The 24792-nt window shown below is 39.2% G+C and overlaps 2 protein-coding genes and 1 long non-coding RNA gene across 7 annotated transcripts in view; 1 reads left to right on the top strand and 2 right to left on the bottom strand.

Annotated features, from left to right (window-relative positions):
• Positions 1-11538, top strand: part of snx30 (sorting nexin family member 30) — a 21993-nt gene extending 10455 nt beyond the window's left edge. Inside the window, exons 6-9 of one of the 2 annotated variants that reach the window (XM_004074999.5) lie at positions 3743-3942; positions 4330-4419; positions 4763-4915; positions 9213-11538. In XM_004074999.5, coding sequence (XP_004075047.1) covers positions 3743-3942; positions 4330-4419; positions 4763-4915; positions 9213-9290 — 521 coding nt within the window. In that variant the 3' untranslated portion in view covers positions 9291-11538. The remainder of the gene's footprint in view (positions 1-3742; positions 3943-4329; positions 4420-4762; positions 4916-9212) is intronic. The other variant, XM_078956166.1, reaches the window with a different exon arrangement.
• On the bottom strand, positions 1673-9332 carry LOC110016093 (uncharacterized). Of its 3 annotated transcripts, none has more exons than XR_002291370.2 (3): positions 9197-9332; positions 2312-2374; positions 1673-2094 (listed from the first exon to the last, which is right to left on the bottom strand). It is a non-coding gene; the product is annotated as an uncharacterized LOC110016093 (long non-coding RNA). The 3 variants fall into 3 exon arrangements; XR_002291368.2 differs by having other exon boundaries at positions 9115-9242; XR_002291369.3 differs by lacking the exon at positions 9197-9332 and adding an exon at positions 2669-2797.
• On the bottom strand, positions 11534-24792 carry slc46a2 (solute carrier family 46 member 2). 2 transcript variants are annotated; one of them, XM_011481943.4, is made up of 8 exons: positions 24169-24792; positions 20104-20274; positions 19787-20005; positions 19524-19695; positions 16844-16927; positions 15828-15984; positions 15569-15653; positions 11534-13526 (listed from the first exon to the last, which is right to left on the bottom strand). In XM_011481943.4, exons 1-8 carry the CDS (start codon positions 24628-24630, stop codon positions 13503-13505), a joined length of 1374 nt encoding a protein of 457 aa, XP_011480245.1. In that variant the 5' UTR covers positions 24631-24792; the 3' UTR covers positions 11534-13502. The 2 variants fall into 2 exon arrangements, with proteins under 2 accessions (XP_011480245.1, XP_004075048.2); XM_004075000.5 differs by lacking the exon at positions 15569-15653 and having other exon boundaries at positions 24169-24727.

Below are 24792 nucleotides of genomic sequence, written 5' to 3'. Positions count from 1 at the left end.
ACGATACATGTTAGAAGCATTAGTGTATGCACTAGGGATGCAAGGATACATTTTTACCACTGTTCAGTTTAAACCTCGATTCTTGGGTCAATAAATACTAAATCCTTCTTAAAGCACAATTCTTTGACACTTTCAATGTAAACACTGATTTGCAGTAACGATACAATGATACCCGTTTCCCACGATTAGGTTTAATGGTGTCGCATACGGTCAGGGCTGGCCCTGGTCTTCCGGGGGCCCTAAGGGAAATTTAATTTGTGGGCCCTCTAACTGATCAGCATCACCAACAAAGCGGAACTGTTGTTATAATATAAATGAGATCTCTCTATTAATACATTTTGTGAATGTATTATTGTTGCTGCTGAAGAATTGAAAACAGTTTATCGCCTGCATGTTGGATGCACATTCAGTGGTGCCAAACCAATTTTAAAAGTGCAATTTTAAATATGAATGACAAATGTATATATAAAATTAGGACCATAAATATTTGGACAGAGACACATTCAGTTGCTGTTTGTTTGTGGGCCTTTCTGTCTGAAGTTTAGTCTTCAACAAGTGAAATGTTTGCTCAATTGGGTTACAATCAGGTGACTGACTTGGCCATTCAAGAATATTCCACTTCTTTGCTTTAATAAACTCCTGAGTTGCTTTGTCTGTATGTTTTGGGTCGTTGTCCATCTGTATTATGAAACGCCGCCCAATCAGTTTGGCTGCATTCACCTGGATCTGCGCAGACAGTATGTCTCTGAACACCTCAGAATTCATTGGGCTGCTTCTGTCCTGTGTCACGTCATCAATAAACACTAGTGTCCCAGTGTCAGTAGCAGCCATCCACGACCAGGCCATCACACTGCCTCCACAGGGTTTTACTGATGATGTAGTGTGCTTTAGATCATGAGCTTCTCCACGCCTTCTCCATACTTTTCTCCTACCATCATTCTGGTAGAGGTTGATTTTTGGTTTCATCTGCCCAAAGAATGTTTTTCCAGAACTGTGCTGGCTTTTTTAGATGCTTTTTAGTAAAGTCCAATCTAGCTTTTCCTATTCTTGAGGCTTATGAGTGGCTTGCATCTTGCAGTGTACCCTCTGTATCTACTTTCATGCAGTCTTCTTTTTACGGTAGACTTGGATATTGATACGCCTACCTCCTGGAGAGTGTTGTTCACTTAGTTGGCTGTTGTGAACGGGTTCCTCTCCACCATGGAAATGATTCTGGGATCATCCACCACTGTTGGACGTCCAGGTCTTTTTGCGTTGCTGAGTTCACCAGTGCTTTATTTCTTTCTCAGGATGTACCACACTGTTGATTTTGCCACTCCTAATACTGTAGCAATTTCTGGCATGTTTTTTTTTCTATTTTCTCAGCTTAATGATTGCTCCTTTCACCTGTATGGAGAGCTCCTTTGATCGCATGTTGTCTGTTCACAGCTAAATCTTAAAAATGCAAGCACGAGTCCTCTCATCAACTCCAGGCCTTATATCTGATCACTCATACTGACATAACAAGGGAATTGGCCACACCTGCCCATGCAACAGCATCGAAGTCAACTGTCCAATTTCTTACCAGCCCATGAAATGAAGGGATTGTGTTTAAAAAGTGTTTTAGTTTTTCACATTTTTTGCAATCTTTTTGTTCAACCCATGGAATAAAAGCTGAAAGTCTGCACTTCAATGGCATCTGAGTTGTTTTATTGAAAATTCGCTGTGGTAATGTACAGAAACAAAATTAGAAAGAATGTCTCTCTGTCCAAATATTTATGGTCCTGACTGTATATAGATATATAGTTTTTAATGTAACATTGGGAAATCAACAAATAACATTCACAAAACTCCAACTTATTAAAAACAGCAACTTAATAGCAAATCAAATAACAATAAAACAATCCAAAATAAAGAACACAACAGCGGAATGAAGGTGATTTTGGAAAATTCAAAGTCTTTATCAGTCTGAAAAGGACCTCTCTGCACCAAATCCATTCTTACAAGATCAGACAATATGGTTGGCCATTCAGCTGAACCAATTGGATTTGGGGTTGGTGGAATTTTGGATCCAGTGGGTGGGCTCCTCTTTCATACACACCCCTCTTGGAGCCTCTGGAACATAAGAGACATAACTTCAACAAAAGCAAACGGTGAAAAGCCAAACAGTCCAATCAAATCTGCATAACAGTTGCTGTGATGCTGGAAGCAGAATGTTGGAAAGAAGTGGCTTCACTGTTGTGTGTGTGTGCGCAAATGTATGACTATTTTTCAAGTAATATTGAAATGATAAGTCTGATATAGGTTCCATATTGGCTAGATTTGAACTTACCAGCAGCAGCATCAACGTTTTCCCTTTCAATAGAAGATGTGGGGACAGGAGTTTCTTCTGAAGCTAAAAAAACAAGAATTATTATTATACAATAATGATAAAGCTAATAAAATAACTATAGCAGAATATTACTAATAATAGAGTGGCTCATTTAAAATCTGTGTGCAGGTTTTTAACAATTTCATAATCTTTTATATATTTATGAGAGATAAATTGTTTGATTGTGTATTTGCACAAGGTCATATTTGTTTATTTAAATATGAACTATTTGGGGCTCCATTCTTCAGCTGCTGTTTATGAAAAAAAGGGTTATACATACACTGGTTTTTAAATTACTTTACAAGCTATTAAAATGACCTTAGATTACATCTTCAGTGATGTCAGGAACATCTTGGGATGTGGATGCTGCACCTCTTCCAATACTTTTTGATACTTTTTGAGAGCAGAAGAAACTGTCGACTGAGAAGGAACTGTGCAAAACATCATCATTATGTAAAACCAACACTGCAAAATAAAAACAAGAAATAAATTTACCCATTTTTAAATAATAAATGTGAACAATAATAAGTGGAAATATAAGCATTTATACACTTCTTTATTATTTTGTATTTTCATTATTTTAAAATTTGTAGATTTATTTTGTTTTTCATTTATAAATGAGAACATGTATTTCCTATTTGTATTTGGCAGTTTAGATTCCCCATATTCCATGCAAGATTTTAAGACACATTGTTGAAAAAGTCAGACTACCTGACCTGCTATAACAGATAAACAGCAGTTTTTCTACTGACATAAATCGAAAAATGCAGAACGCACTTAATATGTGTTAGCAAAACATTTAAACAATACGATAACGTGAGTTAAAACATTTATCAGCCACCATACCATTATCATTATTTACTTTTCTCCGTCCGATCTCATCTTAGAAACTTGGGTATCAGAATTATTTTCGAGTTTTCCATTGGAAATTACGACAAACTTGGTAGTTTCTGTGCAAACTTTAACCTCGAATCGATCCGTTTTTTATGTAAATCACGCAGCTGCACAGAAAGACAGGATAACCAACGTTGCTAAGAGTGTCGTAACGTAATTATTTGGGTTGCCAGATTGGTTCAGGTGTGTTGAAGGCGGGGGGGGGGGGGGGGTCATTAAAGTGCAGGCAACATTCTTTTGCACAACATCAAATACGGAAGTGCTGAGACATGGGCTGCCAGATTTGGGCCTTTTTTTTTTCCCGCCGCTTCGGGGTCCTGGTGGTGACAGCGGGGCCCTATGCGGCTGCGTAATTCGCGTATAGGGAGGGCCGGCCATGCATATGGTTCAGTTTTCAGTTCAGAATTATGGCATCCGTAGTATTCCCAAAACCTGTAGCTCCTTACCTTATGTTGTTTTCCTAAATTGCTCATCTTTCCTGATTTCTATTGTTACTAGAATACCTCACGGAGCTGCGAGAATATGCATCTGTCTACTCAAGTTGGGCGGGGTCGGAGGACGAGCTGCAGCGCCCTCTAGAGGGTGTGGCTGGCTGTGTCACAACGTGCTGCGGAGCGCTGGAGGACCTGAGTGAAAACATGAGCCAGGACTTCCTTCCTGTTCTTCGAGAATATGTCCTTTACACAGAGACAATGAAGGTAAGAGGGCGGAGGACAACAAAGCACTCACAGTGGTCATGAGGGGTACTGCAACTGAAAGAGTTTCCTCTCAACAACAGACTGTATTTAAAATGTATGCTCTTATTGTCGCAAAAATAGTGAAAATAATTGTATATTTGTGATGCACGCGCAAAGTTTCCCAATTGCGTGTTGGTTCACAGGATGATGATGCTTCAGTGAAATAAATTTGACAGATCAGCAGGTGAGAGGTTAGGTGCTTGTGGTAAATTCATGTTTATTTACTTAAACACAGGTCTGTGTCATCTTCATCCTGTGCTGGAGGTGTTGCTAGGTGCCCAGAGTCCCTACCACCGCAGGATCAGATAAAAAGGTTTAGAGTTCTTCCTCTTTTTGGTCTGATTGCAGAACGTTTTGAGGAAACGAGACCAGAGTCAAGCGGAGTACGAGGGCCGCCTAGAGGCAGCCGTGCTGCGCAGACAGGAGGACAGAACGCCTGTAAGCTCTCTCCCTTCTCTCATTGTTTTCCAACTTCTTTTTAAAAGATTTGAAGTGTTGTTATTTTCCTTTTTTTTCCCCAAAAAAACTTTTGAGTCACATGCAGATTACAAAAAAATAGACAGTAAAAGTAGGAGGAAAACAGAAATGCCTCAAACTTTGTGATGTTAGGATCTGTGGTCATGGTTAAAAATGGTGAAACCTTTTTGTCTGTTTTCTTTGTGGCTCTGATCTAATAAGTCTCCTCCAAAATTCCTCCTCCTCCTCCTCCCAGAATCCTGTACTTCAGCTGGTGTAAACACTAGTCCCCTGTAGATCTAGTTTTGATGTGGTTTTGCTGTAGATGCCTCTGGAGGTGGAGAAATGCCAGGACAAAATGGAGTGCTTTAATGCAGACCTGAAAGCCGACTGGGAACGCTGGCAGTGCAATAAGAGACAAGACTTCAAACAGCTCCTAATCGGCATGGCTGACAAAAACATCAACTATTACGAAAAGGTAATAAATTGATCAAGATGTGCTAACTCAAGGCTACTTCTGCTCCAAATAACAAGAAAGCATGATTCATTCATTCATTCATTCATCTTCTTGACTGTTTTTCCCTTCACGGGGTTGCCGGAGCCTATCCCGGCCAGAAAGCATGATGTTACATTGATTAGAATGTTATTCCAATATAATATATTGATTAAAAAATTACTTTTTGAAATTTTAGAAACCTTTAATTAGCTTTTCTTTACATTTTATTAAAGAAAACCTTACAAGAAACATGCTAGTAGATTAGCTTACTTGCAATAGCTAGCGTGACTAAGGTTGTGTTCAAATTCCATCCCTACTCACTATATAGTGCGGTCGCCATTTGTAGTGCTGTCTGAATCTACAATTCAAAAATCGAGTGCCCTAGAAATTTCCCAGAAGTCTCTGCGAACAACCAGTGTGCATCGATGCTCACTAGATTGGCGAATATAAACCACAATGCATTGCGTCTGAACAATTTTTGCACTGAGTTACACTTCTATACCAACTTTTCATAATAGCTTGGAGTGAGACTCGATGCAGGGGAAAAAAAATAACTCTATACGGAGCCAAGACATAACATGAGCCAGGTGTTGTATTTTTGAAAGTGCAATTGTGAAATAAAGCACCACAAGGGAAAAAAACTGATATATTGAAAAGTAATAAGAGCATAATTGTTTGTGTAAAAGCAATGGATGGAGTGAGTGTGTCGTCACCCAAAGAAAAAGGTTTACTTCTGGTTCCAACCAACTGAAGTCCATTTAGTCCCCATTTTTGTGTGATACGAACGCCGCCTGCCATTTGGCACCAGATGAGGTTAATAAGCGTCTTAAGTCCAAGTCTACCTTTTTTCTTCTTCTTTTTTTTGAGTAAACGTTTCTATAGCAACTACTGTCGCCAATCAGGAGTGATTGTTTGTTGGAAGTCCACACCCCTTCCATGCTTTTACTGAGGCTTCTGATTGGCCGGTTTAGAACTTGAATAACTGCCCTGGAACTTTTTTCGTTTATTTTTTTAATCTCTGTATTTTAGTAATCATAACTGCTTTAGCTGACTATGAATCTCTTTCATTTGGTCTCAGTTAGGTCATATTAACCACGTAATTCTAAAATAGTGAGGTCACAGAATACCTCCATACTCTCTTACTCTGCCACACAACCATCTTCTCAAAGCTGTGTTGATACACACCTGACTTTGTATGTTAAGACAAAATCAGGTCATTTAGTAGCCCTCCTAGTCGTTCTTGAGTTGACTTTTCCATGGAGTTTCAAAGCAGCCTAGTTTGCTTTCTATGTGTGTAAAAATGAGTTTGTTAGTTAAATGAGTTGATCTTATAATAGTAAAATAAACTTGTTTTTTAAGTCACTCCTGACATTCATCAAACTTTCAAAATGCAAACATGTCAGATGATTAAATCTAGTGTCAGAATATGTTTAAAGGGATTTTCTACTGCACAACAGTACCTGTTCTGAAGCAAAGTTCTTAAAGGACAAAATTACAGGATCATGAACCATCTCCAGAGTTTTGAGTGCACTACATCTCCCAGCAACCCCGGCGCACAGTTTCTGGATGCCACACACCTGACTTTCATTTGCAATTACTCACAGTCTACTTAACCATTGTGCTATCCTAGGCACTTTGACATTGGGAGTTGGGTCATCTAGACAGTGCTCTGAACCTTTTTTCTTCAATGATTTGTGATCTTCACTGGCGTCCATGGATTACATGAAATCCTCTTCACCTTTATCCACCTTTGTCATGGTAGGGCCCCAAATCTCGCCTGGATCCTGGTTACTCTCGTTTTCTTTCTGATGCTCCCATGCTTTCTATTGACCCAATCCAACTGACCCTGATTTAGCTTTGTGGACGTTTAGCTGAGATAATTAACCTGCTGCATTTGGAACCAGAACTGCCTGTTCTTGTGACGCCTGTTCTTATAATGAAGCCGAGGCTAATGTTGGTGACAGAGCAGCCAGTCTGTATAGTTGGATATCATGTTGTGTGTGCGCCAAGCTCAAATGTGCAAGATTTATTTAAGTAGATTCATCCACTTGGAGCTCATGATGGAGAACGGTTTGATGGGCAACGGCCTGACCTTTACTGGTTTTTATGCCTGGCACATGGGTCAGGGTCAGAGTTAGGGTCGCATCAAATAGTTCTGGCCCTTTTTTGATTTGTTATTAGAGAAAATCACACTACACACTTTGAAGTGGAGAAAGACATTGCATGTATAACTTTAAGCAAAAAAAAAAGGAGGGGGGAGGGTTGAAATAATGTTTCTCGTTTACATCCTGAACAAAATTGTGGTGTTTTAAATAAATGTAGTCAATCTACAAAGCTTTAGGAGGGCAACCTATTGTCGCCACTGACCTCTAGCGTTGTTGAACATTGTTTATACCTTTGACTATGAAAAAAAAAACATCTTTGAAGTGTTATCAAATTTCTGTGAAACCTTGTAGCAAATAGATTTTCTTCAGATGTCTGTTATCTTGTCGGTTATCGTTTTCTGGGATTCACCGCTGGTCTTTTAGCTAAAGACCAACTCCAATGAAAATGGTTGGCGAACCCTAAAAGACGACCAGGAAGGATTTTTACAGCAAATCAGAAGATGATCGGAGTTGGACTTGAAGCATGAAAGCTATTAACCCTCCTATTATCCTTGGGGTCAATTTGACCCCAATTCAATGTTTGTCATTCAAAAAATAATAGTTAACCTTTTCTTTTTAGTTCATATTTCATTACTTTTTCTAATTTGATGGGGACAACTGATTAAGCATAAAATGATCATGATGATTTTTTTTCAATGTGCTAAACACAAATTGCATACATTGGTGTTCCTCTGGGGTCAATTTGACCCCCGGCTGTTTTAGCTGTGTAAAACATCCCAACACCTGCAGGTGCAGAGTTGATACTTTTGAGTTAAGACATAATAGGGGGGTGGGGAAAACAACTATTTCAACGAGAACTTTGATATTTCTCGTGGTGTGGTGTGAAATCCGGCCAAAATGAGGAAGCCAATGTAGGCTTGCGAGTTGATCACATCCAAGTCTTTCCAACTATACATGCCTCCCCTCTAAAATTATCATCTCAAGTACAACATTTTCAATTGATGGTTATATATTTTATGTTATATATATCATAATGTTGAACTGTAACACTTGAAGGTCACTTTGCTGCTGCCAGACAACAGAATTTCCCCCATCGTGTGATGAATAAAGTTTTATCTCATCTCATCTCTCAAATGAAGAGCTCAAATAATGACCTTGTCTTCAACATGGCCGACTGTGTGTCTGAAGGGACACACTCTTAGCAAGAAATATGTCTGCAAGGAGCACGCCCAAACTCTCTGCACATCCTGTGTACAATAGTGCAGACTAAAAGCTCGACTCTGGGCACTGTGCCGTGATCTGACTATCTGACTTATGTTCTCATTATGATTTTCTGTTTCACACAAAAACATTAAAAAAGGAAAGAAAAAAAACTCTCTAACTCTGCCACTGCCCGTCCAAAGCCCGGATGACAAAAGAGGAGGGGTAAGTCAGACTTTATAGTGACGAACCAGAAATATGTCACAAAAAAGGAGAGAAAAATATGTTCATAAAAGCAAAGGGGGTCACTAACATCAGCCAATATGGTGTATTCTGTGAGAGTCATGAATATGCACCCCAAATTAGAAAAGATTTGGATGAAAATTTTTCAAGATCCACTAACTCTAAAACTGAAAGTTTAACCTGATGATGGCACTACAGCAAAGGTCATATCACGAAAACTAATAGGGTTCAAGCTCTTGTGGTCATTAATGTTGTCAGTAAATTTGAAAAAATTAGCAGAAAAACTTTTCAAGATGCATTCATTCTTATTTAAAAGTTTGGCCTGATGGTGGCGCTAGAGAACAGGTCAACCCACTAATTGTTTCATTATCAAGGGGTTATTTATGTATTCAACAAATAAACAATGGGCTGACACTTGGTTAACAATTATATGTGGGGTCAAATAAGCCCCAAGGGTGAAAATGTGTCAGTAATATTTGAGGATAATAGTAGGGTAAAAAAAAAAAAATATCTGTATTAATATGAACTTTGGCGCCCTCTGGTGGTTAGTCTTTGCATGAACGGCTGAGTTTTTTTTAAAATCCTGGATATTCAAACTTGACATTTCAAAATACATTAATCAAAGTTACCAACCGTGATTAAGATCGAGCTGCTAAGGAAAACTTTTGCTTAGAAACATGTCTTTTCTTCGTTTCCATGCCAACTAACTCCTCACCCTCTCATCTTCGCAGTGCCAGACAGCGTGGGAATCTCTGGTTACCGTCCTGCAGGAAAAACAGACAGAGGACAAAACGAGTGAGACGAACTGAAGTTTGTCTTGGTGCTGTTCAGCACGTTTTTTTCTTTTCTTTTGTGACTCTTCATGCCAAGGAAAACGACCAACCCGGCAGCAGATCTCCTCTGCTGAGCTTTGCTCCTGCTCTCCTGCTGGGATAAACTGAAGGAGGTATCCGATGGTGCATTCAGGGACAGCTGGGAGCCAGCAGGAATCTCTGTACAGATTTTGGGTTTTGTTGGCATAACTGTCAACATTTTCTACGTAACACTTTCAATTCTTCACAGTTTGTTGCCAATTCTGAGTTTGTTTATTTAACAAAGATTCTGGGGGAGACGCACTTTTGTTGTACCCCTTTGTTTTTCACTTTGAGCCAAATTGTTGCAGAAATGTTTGGTTTTAGACCAGACTTTGTGTTTTTTTTTCTCTTTTTTTCATTTTTAATATCCCTCCATTGTGTTTTTTGTTGCATGATGATGCTCAGCTGCCTTCAGGGCATGAACTTCTTTTTTAGAGAAATTTAGGGGAACATTTGGAGCACAAACCCCATCTGCACACTTACTGGAATTCAGAGCAGCAGCGCCCCCTTGTGGTACTTTATTTTGTATCTTTTTCCTCATTACCATTTCTATCCACTTTACCCTAATCTGCACTTTAATCAGATAAAGACTCAAGACAGTTAAAGTACCGCGCTCTCTAGATCCGTTCCTGATAATGTAAAGATGGAACGGGAGTAGAAGTTTTAGATGAATGTGTATCTGCAGATTTATTGGTGAACGTCCCCCAAAACAGAGAAACATCCCGGAGGTGGATAAAAAAGCAGAAGACTTCATTCCAAAGCGATTTTTTCTTCTTCTGTTTTTTTTCCCCCTCTTCGTCTGTAGTTTAGCTGTTTCACCTTAAATATTAAAGATTTTGTCTGGTAAGGTGGTAAAAAAAAAAAATAATTTTGATGTTTGCAAATCTGTTTTGGTGGTGATGCACTCACACATTCATGGTCTTAAGTCATCAGAAAATGTCTCTTTTCTCCAAAAACGGCAGGAGAAAATGACGATGGGTGTGAATTGAAAGGATTCCTCAGAAACTTTCCTCGTCAGTTTCAGCGATAGATCTTTCTATCGAGCCTCATGGGGCAAAAAAAAATCCGACTAAAGAATCAAGCGTGATATTTACAAAGATGTTTAATTTTTCCGGCTTAAGTGAGATTCAAAACCTCCTGAGATTAGATGAAATCTTCATGATCTAAGTAAGATGGTTACTTTATTGTTGAGATTTAAATCATTTTCACATCATTCTGTTCATTTTCTTTGCTTCATGTCACTTTATTGGGTCTGCATTAACCTCCTTCTCATAGACTGTCTAAACTGCCTGCGATTCTCCTTTTCCTGGATTTTCACCCCCTTTTTAGTGTATGAGTTTTGAAAGAAAGCTTTAAGAAGCTGCTCTTTTCTCTGCCAAGTCAATAAATCAGGTAAATTGCATTTTGTCCTTGTTTAGGTAGATTAAACCGAGATAACGGGAGATCTCTGGGTTAGTGTGAGCCAAACTCGAGGCAGCTGCAGTTTTCTTCTGCAGATTAACCCTCATTGTCAAAACTGACCTATTTTCACTCTTGAAAACGGGTCCATTTTGACCTGAACACAATGTCTAGGTCTCATTTCATTAAAAGTACACCAAAATATAATCAGAAATCGATAACAGCAAGTATTATCAAAGATTTATTGTAGGTACGTTGTGATTGAAGATGTTCAGGGTCATTTCAGATCTACTCTCTGACTGCATAATGGAGGACACGGAGCACATTTTGGCAAAAATTTGGAAAAAAAAACAACTGCAGTGAAAACAAGGAGACCTTGCTGAAGTTGTTTTTCCTCCTTTCTCACAGTTTTGCACTAAAATCTGGGTCGGTAACATTTGTCCAGCATTAAAGAAACCATGAAAGATTTTCCTGTGTTCCAGTGTTTTGATCATAAAAACAAACTGGTCACACGTCTGATTGTTGAAGCCAAGTTGGTTTCTTATGTTGAAAGCGAGGATTTTCAAGCCAAACATGGTTTTGTTCTCGCGCCGACCTTCCACAGAAACATGAAAGTTCTTCTTTTCCGCTCAACCTCGCAGTTCCTCTCCAGTGTGCACTGTTTACGTTCCTTACTGTACATTTGAATGTTTATAACATTTTGTTGTAATTAATAAATAAGCTTCTATATGGATGTTTTGATGCAAATGATTTTCTTTTATTTTGTTAACATATTGGACCAACAATAAAAAATGAATGACTTTTTTTTTCCTGCAGTTTCATTTCGTTTAATAATCAAACAAAAAAGTCGTGACTATATTTGTATTTACATAAACTCTGTCATTAAAATCATCAAATTTATTACAAAACGGATTTAACAATGTGTATTGAGCTACATTTTCTCTTCGTTAACCCTTGTGTTATCTAAAATGACCCCACCCTCACATTGACGTGTTCTCCCTACCATGATAAAGTTGGAAAGATTTTATGTAATCCATGGACACCAGTGAAGATCACAAATCATTGAAGAAAAAAGGTTCAGAGTACTGTCTAGTGGGTCTAGATGACCCAACTCCCAATGTCAAAGTGCCTAGGATAGCACAAGGGTTACATCCATACAATACCTTAAAGCTGCAGCAAAATGTCGTCATTCATAATAAAAAGGTATTTAAAAAATCTGATATGCAGCAGCCCAGAATGACCAAACATACAAAATGCACATATACATTTTTTACGTTACTTTATAGTAAAAATCTAGAGATTTTTTTAAAAATGGTTTTCCAGTAAAAGGGTTGATTCTTTTTCACCTGAAATCAAGTTTTGTCTCTAGAAAACTCCCTTCCTGAAAACAATACACATTTACGTGAACCCTGGTGTGGTTCATCACAGTGCGAACCTAAATGAACCAAAGAATGTACCTGAATTACGGCAGGAATCATGGCTACTCTTTCACTCCCCAAGACATCCTTTACAACCAATCCAGCTTCAGCAGCAGGTCCAGAAAAAATACCTTTTTTCTAAAGGACTGGTTGCTGGCAGCAACCTAAAGGACTTAGAAATCAAGGTCAAATAATATTTTATGATTACATTGCGCATACATCTATGAAATCCATCATGGTGATTTGACTATATACTGCATGGTAAAATGACTTTAGTCTTTAGGGGATTTAAATCTAAAATATTATTTTCAATTTGTTTGCATTTTTTTGATATTTTAGCCATATTTTCAAATGTACGATCAATGGTATGTGAATAGATTTTGCAAAGTTGTACAGATCTGTTTTAATGTGACTTTTAATGTCCTAAAATATGAAAAATCTGCCTCGTGTAATTTCTCTAAATTTCCACTAGAGGGCAATCACATGTAAATTGTAATCTTCATTGTAGACTTCATAATGAAAGGAACTTTTCTAACATTCAACAAAAATGTGATGGTTTTAGGAGAATAAAAGTTTGATCTTTAGTCTTTGAGGACAAAGGAGTTTGGAATGACAGGAAGGTTTGTCTTTGACTGTCTGCTCACGGATTACAACAGTTATGCTCTTCTTCTGATCTTTGATCAATGTTAAAGTGCCTAGGATAGCACAAGGGTTATGGTGGTCTAGTCCAATCTGAAAAGTGCTTTTAGCAGGTAAAGAAACATTAAGGCCTGAAGCTCTGGTATTAATCAACAGCCCAGTTAGTGTAACATCAGTACATTGTTGTTAGAAAGCTTAATCAACCAAAAAAAAATATGCAAAAGTCCAAATATTTTAAGCTAAGACAAAAAAATGAATCACCAACGGGCGATGAGATTCACACCACCTTTAAAAACCCAAATAGCTCTGTAATTAAGACAAAAAGTTCAAAAATCCACCTAAGAATCAAAAAACTCACCATTTTATGCATAAAAACTGAAAGTAGATGATAAAAAAATGGGCCACATGAGTGAAAAAAATACGTTTCTTTTCAGTTTTCCTTCCTTTTTTGAGCCCAGCAGGGACTTTCTTTGTGACGAAAACCCTTTAGGAGTATTCTTTCCTGTTTGTATACCATCTGTAACAGACGCAGCAGTCTGTTGTTTTGCCACTTTAACCAGAGGAAGTGACATCGAAGGCACAGCTTAGATTTTCTTAGCTTCAGACAACAGTGGCCATGTTCCTCGGCAGAGCGGGAAGTCCCCCGCCCTCGTGAACATATCACTGGTTCAAGCACCGCGGATCCTCCTGGATGCTATGGCGATGTTTTCCTTTAGCCGTTCTGCAGCCTAAAATACTGAAAACAGAAGAAATATTTCACATGAAACAAACTTTATCTGTTAACAGGATTCTCAAATACAGTTTTTTGGAGTACCGTATTTTTCGGACTACAATTGGCCCTGCAGTATAAAGTCCCAGACACCAAAAACTACAGAAAAAAATCATAAATAAGTCGTACTGGAGTAAGATGTAAAGCTACATACACACCAGGCGTGTGTAGCGTGTTAACTAGCGCATGCATCAATGTTGGAAGAGGCTTGGTCCAACATGTCGAAGTGGTACAAACCTTGCTAATCTTTTTCCAGGCTTTTTCTATTCCGATATAAGAAAGACTTGGTGTCATATAATTCTGTCCGGACAAAAAGCGCATTTATTAACTTCTCCTTCGTGGTCAATTTTCAAGCGGTTGGCACTTCTGTGTCCTAAAAAAGATTCTACCGATACATCACTACCAAATCCAAGTCCCTGACTGATTGGTCAAACGTTCAACGGGTTGAAGCTTTGACACACGTTCAACCGCCGCCCGTTTTGTGTGTAGAGCCTGAAAATGGACATAAAAACTTGTGAAGTAACATGTGAACATGGGAGTTTTGATCACGGAAGCCAGAAACATGCATAAATATGCTTTTATATTGACCTGTCATTAAAAGTGGTCACTTGATCGCGTATTTCTAAGCCCAATGTAGGGCGAGGATCAGGGTAATTGCGGGCCATCAAAAAAAAAAAAATATACATCTATATACATATACATATATACAGTACAGACCAAAAGTTTGGACGCACCTTCCCATTCAAATGAATGGGAAGGTGCGTCCAAACTTTTGGTCTGTACTGTGTATATTTTTTTGTTTGTCAGCGAATCAACATCCAGTGTAATAAGTCACTTGATTGACATGCAGAATGGCCAATGGAACATCCCCTGAAACATGCGTCACTGTATTTACCTACGCAGAGTGCACTATCCTTCTTCTTTCCTCTGCAGGAGTGTTTATTGAGGCCCGGATGCCTCTTTGATTGGAAGCGAGACCGATGCGCCCTGTCTGACCCGTTTATTACACGGCTTACAGCAGATCATGAAACGGGATTGTTGCTGCTTTCTGTTTTCATAATAAAACTTCTTATCTATTCTAATGAAGTATTACTACAAAAATAGCATTAATACACACGACAAAACTATCTCCTCACAACGATTTGTGTACTCTTACTGTGTAGTTTTTGAGTTATTAGTACAAAAACGTAGTATTTTTGACTGAATATATATTAGAAGTTGTTAAGTTTGAAGTTGAATAAAATGCCACTGGTGCATAATTATTAACCCTTGTGCTATCTTAGATGACCCCACCCTTATATTGACGTGTTCTCCCTACCATGACAAAGGTGGATAAAGGTGGAAAGATTTCATGTAATCCATGGACACCATAGTGAAGATCACAAATCATTGAAGAAAAAAGGTTCAGAGCACTGTCTAGTGGGTCTAGATGACCCAACTCCCAATGTTAAAGTGCCTAGGATAGCACAAGGGTTAAATGCCCTGAATAGTATTGTTCTACACATCCTGCACTGTCACCTCATAAAGATTTGTGTACTTTTACTGATTAGTAGTATATAAACATAGCATTTTATACTAAAAATACTGTATAAGCTGTCAAATCTGAAGTTGAATGAGTGACCTTGATGCAAATATATATATATATATATATATATATATATATATATATATATATATATATATATATATATATATATAACATATAATACACATACATATATACTGTATATATAGGTGGATCTTTTTGAAGCCAGTTGTCTCAAAAGTAGCTAGCATGCTAAAGAATTGTGGACATCCCTGGCATAAATGGTGAATGACGTATACTGGTTTTGCGCTTTTCTACCTTCCTTGAAGACCCAAGGCAATTTACAGTCAGTCCTATTCACACACACACATTCACACACTAATGGCGGCTCCACTGCCGAACACTGGTGCCAACCTTCCACCAGAGGCAAGGTGGGGTTCAGTGTCTTGCCTAAGGACACTTCAACGTAAGGTGGGAATCGAACCTGCAATCTTCCGTTTAAACGGCGTTTCTTTTTCGGCGTTAGTAGCAAATGCTGAAACACCAACAGTGCCCTCCAGCAGTTGTTGCTATTTAAAAAAACAAAAACAAATATAAGTCGCACTTGAGTATTAGTGGCACCCCCAGCCAAACCATGCAAGAAAAACGGGATTATTAATTCTGGTCTAATTTTTTGCAATTGTTGACATGCTTATAAGCATGGATTAAATAATACAGATAAAGCTGAAACCTAATCTGGGTACCTAATGGGAATCATGGCAAAGACGGTAATGATGCTGGACAGAAGGAAGACCAGGCCTGGGAGCCATTCCAGACTTTTCTGGTAGACGTGAGTGAAAACAGGGATGTAGATTATGCCTGCGAGCTTCAGGGTCATCTGCAGACAGGTTAGGGCGGTACCTGGGAGAAAAAAACAAACTGCATTTATATCCTAAAAGAGAATCATTTAACGGAGTATTCTGTTTTTTAAATGTAAAAATGTTAAATAGAAAGAGATGTTGTCACAAGCTGAATTTAATTTTGTCAAATAATACAAAAGAAAATTATTTGACACGTTTCATAAAAATAAAATAAGGAAGAAGCTTACTATTGATAAATTCTTGTTTTATGCTGAGTTTATTAAACTTTATTCTTTACTCTTCTTTAATATTTGTTTGGGTTAGTCCATTTTTTTCTTTCATTATGGTCTAGTTAAAAGCAGGGCAGATCCCAAACCCTTCATATTTTTGGTTCTGGTTCTGATCATTCGCACAACGCTTCTTTCCTTGTCAAATTGCAATGAGGGCATACTGTGTTTCCCAGAAAGAGGAAGGAAATAGCAGATCGTTCTCTGAACAACGTAAGGAACATAAAGGGCCTGACTTCACTTTACGTAACAGCAGCTTGTTTTACGTCATTCCTCTGTGCTAACAGCCTAAAAGCTGCTTCACAGAACAACAAAGCAGGTCCATTTAACCTATGGAGAACCCAAGAAATATTTTCCTCTACATTTTTAAGTTGACAATTTTTTGTTTGCTTGTTTATTTTGGGTTGCAGACAGCAAGAATAAAAAAAGCTATAAAAAACAACAACAACCAAATGTAATCCTGCAGGTTCCCCAGTGGTAAAGATGCTGTTGGCTAAGCTACATTTAATTTAACATGATCTTTATTTAAAAACAACTATGCAGCCTAAAGTGAGGTTCTATTTCCTGTTTAAGCACAGATTACATTATAAAATGCCTTTTTTAAGGTTACTTATGTGCCGGTTGGTCACTCACCACATAAAGATGCAGGAACGTGCTGGGAGAGCAGAGATCTGATGGTTGGCATGGGGATGAGTGCAAACAGGTTCAGGGAGCGAGCTGCACAAACATTTTACATACATTTTAGGCACCAAACTCCTCCATATATATACAAATGGCCAAATCTCAGCCAAGCAAAAGTAAAAAGATTTTTTTTGTTTAATTTAATCTTTTATTTTGAAAGACTGGCAATGCAAATTGGTACACTGGTATAATAAGGTAAAGAAAGTCTAGCTTTACCCAAAACCTGCATGCTAGCTTCACTTTTAAAAATTCTTATTTTAACTGACATGAATGGAAAGTTCCAACTGCTTAAACCAGATTGTGGAAATTAGAAAAGAAAAACTATAAATGTGTTCAGCTTTTGTTATCAAGTAATCTTAAATTGTGTATTATATGTTGGTTTAATCCCCGCACAGACATCGGAAATCAGGTAGCTAACCTAAAACCAACACATTTGATTTTAATTATTTGAATTATTGCTTTTTTGCAAACACATTGTCATCATAAGATTTTGAAGTTCAAACCCGCTGCTGATTCAGTTTGGGACTTTTTTTGTGTAAGTATGCGGCAAAATAAAACTGAGAGTGTGCCTTTTACAGCTACTGCTTGCTCCCACTTCTTCATTTTCCTTCCTGTTTCTGATGATAAATGCTGATGACTTCTGTTTAATGTACGGCAGTGTTTCCATTTAGATCAGTTATTTGTCAAGAAAACAAAATAGGAGCAACCAACCACAATGAAGAAATATAATTCTAAAAATGTAGTCTGCTTTCTACGACGGAGTTTTAGGGCCACGGTGAGGAAAAAAATTCTGGCCAACGTGGCGAGATTAAAGTCGTCATGTCGACTTTAATCTCGTCAGGACGAGAAAAAACTCGACACAAAGTTTCGAGAAAAAACTCGCCTTGTCGAGATAAAAGTCGAAATAAAGTTTCGAGATTAAAGTCGCAATGTTGCGCGCGAGACAAAAAAACTCGGAAATTTACGAGATTATTGTGGAAGTGAGCATGCAGAGCAGCAGGTGAACGCCGTGCAGCAGCAGAGCAGACCGACTAAACTTAATTGAACAGGTGAGCTGAATGTTTATTGATAACGTTCCAAATGTCTGGAGGCTCATTTGATTGAGTTACGATTCATTAAAGTTTTATTTATTGATGGTTGGTTTGCAGGATCTCTGCAGCCCGATGAAGGCATCGGGTGTCCCTGCAGCTGTTTGCTTGAATCCTTTCTTCCTCCACCAAAGACAAGATCTCTACCGTCTGTGTGACGCTTCCGTCTGAGGAGGAGAAGCACTTTTTGCCTTTTTCAACGTTGTAATGCTAACATAACAGACTATTTTCATTCATCCATGTTTTTTAATGATCAAACGGGTCGCTTCATCTGCAGGAGGGGGCGTATGTAACACTGTTTACTTACGCATTGGTATTAGGATGAGAGGTTCATGACGTAATGTGACAGATGAACTTCAGGTTATGTGAATGAAAAGGAGAATAAAGGCTGCAGCGGTCCTCCCGAACGTGTCTCTGAGCTCCTTATTTTGCATATTAAAGTCCGCTTTACCGACACCGAACCCCGGAAAGACTGCTCCACTGACAATAATCTGATATTGAATCGCCAAAAGGCTCAGAATCTCTTTGTTTTAAACCTATAATCCGGAAATAAAGCTTCACAAAAGGCTCCACATATTTCATCTTCAAGCTAGGCTCCGATAAACAGACAACTTCTGTGTTTTCTCCTCGTTAATCTATGAATTTTATTCCCGTAAATTTACGAGTTTTTATCTCTTAATAAAATTACTTTTTTTGGTGGCCATAAAACTCTGTCGTAAACTCTTAAATACAAAGCCACTAGCTCACTAACATTAGCCATAACATTGAAAATACTCCTGAAAGACTCAGCTTACTGCTCTCGCGCAACATTGCGACTTTAATCTCGAAACTTTATTTCGACTTTTATCTCGACACAACGAGTTTTTTCTCGAAACTTTGTGTCGAGTTTATTCTTGTCATTTACTTTTTTGTGTTGAGTTTTTTCTCGTCATGATGAGATTAAAGTCGACATGACGACTTTAATCTCGTCATGTTGGCCAGAATTTTTTTTCCTCACCGTGGCCCTAAAACTCCATCGTAGCTTTCTGACTTTAACACCTGATTTTTAGTAATTTGGGACTTTTCTTTTTTTTTTACAACACTCCCATAACTGTTTTTTCCCCTTTAATATCTGATTTTGACTTTATTTTTTGTTTTTCTCCAAAAAATTAAATTCAAATCGAAGAAATTTGGCTTTCACATCAGAATTCTGACAAATCCCAACTTTAAATTCACAATTACTAACTATAAATGTCATTTGTTTGAGCCTTTTGGGGCATGTTGTTGTCAATGGAAGAAATGTGTTTAAAGGGTTTTATTTTTAAATTCTCTTTACACCCTGAGATTTTTTTTATTGAAGTACAAAGATTTTCACTGAATTCAGACGTTGAAAAAATTCAAACTAGAACCAGAATTGTGATTTGTCCTTGAATTTCAGTTGCTTTCTAATTTTCCTACAGTGTTGTGGTGCAGATTATTGTCACAGGAACATTTAGGATTTGTTATTTTCCTCTTTGCATGTCATTTGACTCAAATCTGCTTTGGTTGAAGGTGTTAAGTCTCACCGATGTAGAACATGGATGTTGTTGTGGTGAAGGACATGAGGTAAATCCCTGAGGCGAAGGACAGCATTCCAATCAGGATGATTGTTTCCTCGCTGGCAAAGCGCCGGAACACCACAACCCCGAGGAAACTAGTGAAGAAAATCCCGCAGCCTGCTGCGTTCCCGTACCCCACCTGAAGGAAGAAAGAAAAATAGACGAAGCGATGAGAGAAGATAGTCAGACAAAAACACTAATACAACCACAAAGGGCCCAAACAGATAAACCTGTGCAGCGGTCCAGCTGAGCGGCGCCTTCAGGACAAATGATCCTAGCAAGGATATAGCTCCTCCCACTGCAAAGTCATACAGGAATGCAGCGACGAATAGCAGAGCCACGTTCAATCTGTCGATCTTGGCCGGGCCTTCGACCACAGGAGCATTGTGGGAGGTTGGAGAGAGGAGCCGGTGGTTCTCTTCTGGCTCCTCGGGGCTCACATGCTTCACCTGTAATCCAAACCAATACAGTCGGCCTCTGTTGAGTACGCCGCAGCAGCCGCAGCAGCAGCAGCAGCACCAGCAGCAGCAGAAGAGGCGCCACTGACCTGCAGCACAAACGCGGCGAGGCAGAGGCAGAGCAGGTGCAGCAGGACGCTCACAATCAGCAGGATGGTCCCGTTACCCAGACTGGAGGTGTAGAGCTGGAACAGATGTCCCGACACCAAGCTGCCCACCAGACCTGCTGCTCCGTACAGCAGCTCCACTCTCATCATCACCTGCACCGTGTAACATCAAGATTCATGAGATTATTCATCATTTTTTGGGGCCAAATGTGAATATTTCTGTCAAAACTGAATTAAAAAAAGGACTATTAAAGGTGACGAGAAGGTTGAATGTTCTCTTTGCTTAATTTGACTTTTATTACAACAAAGTAGCTTTGAATAAACATTAAAGCAGAATATATTTGAAAGAAATGGAGGGGTTAACTTTGATATAGTACATTGGGGGTTAACATGACTTTAAATTGAAGGGATTTTTTTCTCTCTCTTTTCATCATTTCTTTTCGCATTCGCTCTGTTCTTCCTGATTTGTTTTTTATTTTAAACTTCCTCGTGAAATTTTTTATTCCAATTTTTCAGAATGCCAAACTGTGGCGTTTCATCGCTGCCATATATTGAACAAGCGCACCCCAAAGTGAAAAAAAAAAAACCTTAACACTTTGCGCACACCCAGCTAGCGCGCAAAGGGGAAGTGAGAGCAGGATCACCGCTCAGTTAGGATTGCAGGCGTGTAGTTGTAAAATGCGGGGTCGCTCGGTTAGAATTGCGCCTGCGCGGTTGTAAGGTTCCCTCACTCAGTTCCTGAATACACTCGCTCAGTTGTCTTTGCACTCGTTCAAGTTATGGCAGCAATGAAACGCCATACCAAACAGATTTATGTTCAATTGGTGAAGCAAAATTAACTTTAAAAAAATGTTATGACTTAGTAAAATCAACCTTAAGAGGAAAGTTGAGAGAAAAATGCATTTCTTTTTTTAAATTTACAGAAAATAAAATACAGAATGTCTGTGCTTAGAAGATGCTTCTTTGCAATGAATCATTTAGCTTCAAAGTCTAACTGTGGAGTTCAAAAATGTGTAAAACAATTGAATCGGTTAGTTCAAAAGGGGCCCAAGTCCACAATTTTTCAAAACAGAGATATTATTTGTTCTACGGTATTCAAGGGAAATTATAAAAGTGAGGTTCTTCATATTACAGCATTTGTAAGCTATGAACTGGTGCTGAATCTGGGTAAAGTATTAATCATTTGGTGTAGCCTCCCTTTAAGCTATGCAATTAAATCATTTCCTGGAAAAACAAACCTGTTGGACTTGGGCCCCTTTTAAACTGTGTTTGTGGCATCAGCAGCCGAGTTGGGGTTGTGGCTTCCACTAAATATAACGTGTAAAATTGCAGGAGCATTTCTGTGTCTTCAAACTTCCAGCCAATAAACACCAAGCAGACTCATTGGTGTAATAAGCGATTATATTATTAGATTTGTAAAAGTTTTTTTTAATTTAAACAAGGACATTTTTAACCAAAGAGACTTTTTTGAACTTTTTTGTGTTTAGACGTTACAGGAAGTAAATCCAATGAAAATAAAAGGAAAAACATTTTTGTCTGAGCAAAAATATAGACAAACAGCTGTTAGTGTAATAAAATACATAGATAAACTAATGTTTTTCAAAAATTGTGTTTTTTGGTTTGCAGTTTTAAAAAAGTAAGGCAAGGCAAGTTTATTTGTATAGCACAATTCGTACACAAAGTAATTCAAGTAGCTACTTCCCTACTTTTTTTTCGTTTAAAGTCCCATTCCCATCATTGTCTTAGAAGCGTTCTCAGTGGTCTTTTAATTATAATTATGCCGTATTGGGCTCTTCCGGCGCGGCGGGGGGGCTGCTTTCCTGGCTGGGCTGGGGCGGCGCTCTCTTTCCCTCCGCGCCTCCCTGCTCTCTGGCTCTGGGGGCCTCGCGGCGGTCCTGCTGGCCCTGGCCTGGGTGGCGGTCTTGGTCGCCCGGGGGGCGGTTGTTCCCTGCCTGTTCCCTTGTGGCGTTGGGGGAATTCCGGCTGCCGCTGCTGCTGCGGCGGGGGTCTGGGTGTGGGGGTGGCTGGGCGCTCCTCCTCCTTCTTTTCACATTCCACCATCCATTTTAGAAGAACATAAACACTCACCTGAGCACAGGTGTTAGCTCACCTTTGCACTTATAGTTTGCATGATTGAATGAATGAAAGATTTCACACTAGTTGGTTTAAAGGCATAGGTATGCGTTCGTGAACACTATCTGTTTTGTGTACATGCTGACATGTGGACATTTTTTGCAGCTAGTAGGTGTGTTGATAATATTTGAGTGTGTGTGAACAGGCCCCGCCCTTTTTGTACTACATTTGAACTGTACCGTAACGATAAACAACCAGTAAACCTGTCTGCTCTATGCTGCTTCATGGTCTTACCCCCCCCCTTTCACTATCTCCCCCCCCCCCCCCCCCCCGACATCCCTCCCTCTTCTTCCCTTCTTTCCTTTTCCGTCCTGTCCAACACCAAAGATTTTCAATCATGGTTGAAATGAATAAAGTTTGGCCTCAATTACAAAAGGGGTTTATTCAGACATACCTTTGGTTTGTCTGAAGATTAATAACCCCTCTTGTTAAAGTAAAATATGCCCAACACAAGAGGCCCTCAGCTTTCATCTGCCTGCCTAGCTGTTGGACAGGACAAGTTAAAAAAAAAAAAAAAAATTATAATTATCCCATTATTAGCCAAAACTTTAAATTCATTAGCGATTTGACTCTAAAGATGTGGGCGGGACTTTTAGCCCAGAGCAACCCCGTCCCCTTTCCCTCCCCATTGCTAGAGCTCAGAGGAGGGAGATTGTGGCCCACACAGAGTAGTTTCTTTGTCAAAAATAAGTTCTTTTTCAAGCTGCATAATTTTTTAATCTGCTCCTGATTTGATCCTGTTTGAATAAAAAAATGCCACAAGAACGTGTCAAAAACTACATAGCAAAGTAATTGTTCCCTTAAATTTATAATCTGTGGCCACAAATTAGCATGTTATTCCTTTGCCTATTTTTTAATTTTGTTTTCTTTTTTTCTATATACATTTATAACCTTTGTTCACCCTAACTTTAAGAAATTAAAAAAAACCACACACAGGGCTTATAACTATTATTGTTGTTTGGTCTTATATGTGTCTTTGATATTAACAATTGTTTCTTTATTGTGCAACTGAATGTGAATTTCAGTAAATTGAAAAATGTGCAATAAAGTTTATTGAGAAAAAAAATTAGCATTTTAATAGCTTTTTACGGGCACAAACTAACATTCTGTAGCCACAATTTACTAATTTAGCATTCCTTGGAAGTAAATTAGCAGTATTGTAGCTTTAATAGTCTGTGAAGTTCCATTAAGTAGCAAGAATTTAGTATTTTGTGGCCAAAGACTAGAATTTTTATTTGCATTTTGTGCACACAAATTTCCGTATGTTACAGCTAATGCAAGTTAAAGTTGCATTAGCTGTAACATACGGAGGGATTTTTGTGAAATTATTCCAAGCGCAACACTAATTGTTTTGATTGTGAAACTTAATATTTGGTTGTGCTCAAAAAAAGGTATTTTGCATTTGACACTGACAAATATGTGCAAATAAAACATTTTTACTCTTAAAACTTAAAAATACTTGCAATAAAAAAGGTTTTCACTCAAGAAAGTCTCTCTTTTCTGTTCGAAACAGAGTTGTGTCACAAAGGCCAGCCAATCACAGACATGGGCATTAAAGGTCGGTGCTGATTGGCCAGAAAATCCAATAATCTGATTGAAATTTTTGACCAATCAGATTCAGGATCAACCTCCATGTCTATGCGTGTGATTGGGTGGCTTTTGTGGTACATCTGTGTTTCTAAGCACAGAAGAGAGAATTTTCTTTCTGTTTCTGTTTCAAGTCCAAAATAGATTTTTGAGTTTCAAGTTTTACCTTCAAACAGTGAGTGTGATGGCACAAAGATCACTCCATAGAATTAACCCCAACGGAGGTCGTAACCTTAACCTTTTTTCCGAGGGAAAAAAAAAGTTCAGCACTGGCCTCCCGTGTTTAGAAAATGACGTCACTTTCAAAGATGAGTAAACAAAAGTGACCTTGGAGCGTTCCGCTGCTGAGGACCGGAGCGACACCAGGGTCATCACTCCGGGCCAGAAGGCGCTGTACCCCCCGGTGAGGCCGAACAGCGCCGCCGCCGCAAACATGACGCCCAGCGGGAATCCGCCCACAACCACCAGCAGCAGCAGGAGCCTGGACAGCAGGTAGCCGCTCAGAGGGACCACCACGGGCGCTCTCCTCCAGCCGCGGTCGCTCAGCCAGGCCAGCAGCAGGGAGGGACCGATCGGCACGAAGCGGATGATGAGGTTGTAGGTCAGGTAGAAGTCCGTCATGGCTTTCTGCTGGTCGGCCTCGCTGGAGGCGTTGGCGCTGCGGTCCTTCACCACCATCTGCAGCGCCGTCTCAAACAGAGTGTTCCCCAGCTGCTCCAGCACGATCACCGGCTCCACGTGCCGGAGCGCGGCGGAGGCGCCCCGACACAGCACCAGCAGCACCTCCATGCTGCTCCCTGCAAGGCTTTTAGAAGAATGAAAGCACCCGGAGGGGAGACGACGCAGAGACGGGGCGGGACTGCACACTTCCTCATGATCTGCATCCAAGTTTCGGACAGAAAACCCCTGATCCGAAAGAGGATGAGGAAATATTACACTTCTTTTATTATA

Source organism: Oryzias latipes, chromosome 12, assembly GCF_053564925.1.
Source record: "Oryzias latipes strain Hd-rR chromosome 12, Olatipes_Hd-rR_3.1".
Lineage (NCBI taxonomy): Eukaryota > Metazoa > Chordata > Actinopteri > Beloniformes > Adrianichthyidae > Oryzias > Oryzias latipes.
Note: the sequence above shows the minus strand (reverse complement) of the source record. Positions and strands in the feature narration are given on the sequence as shown.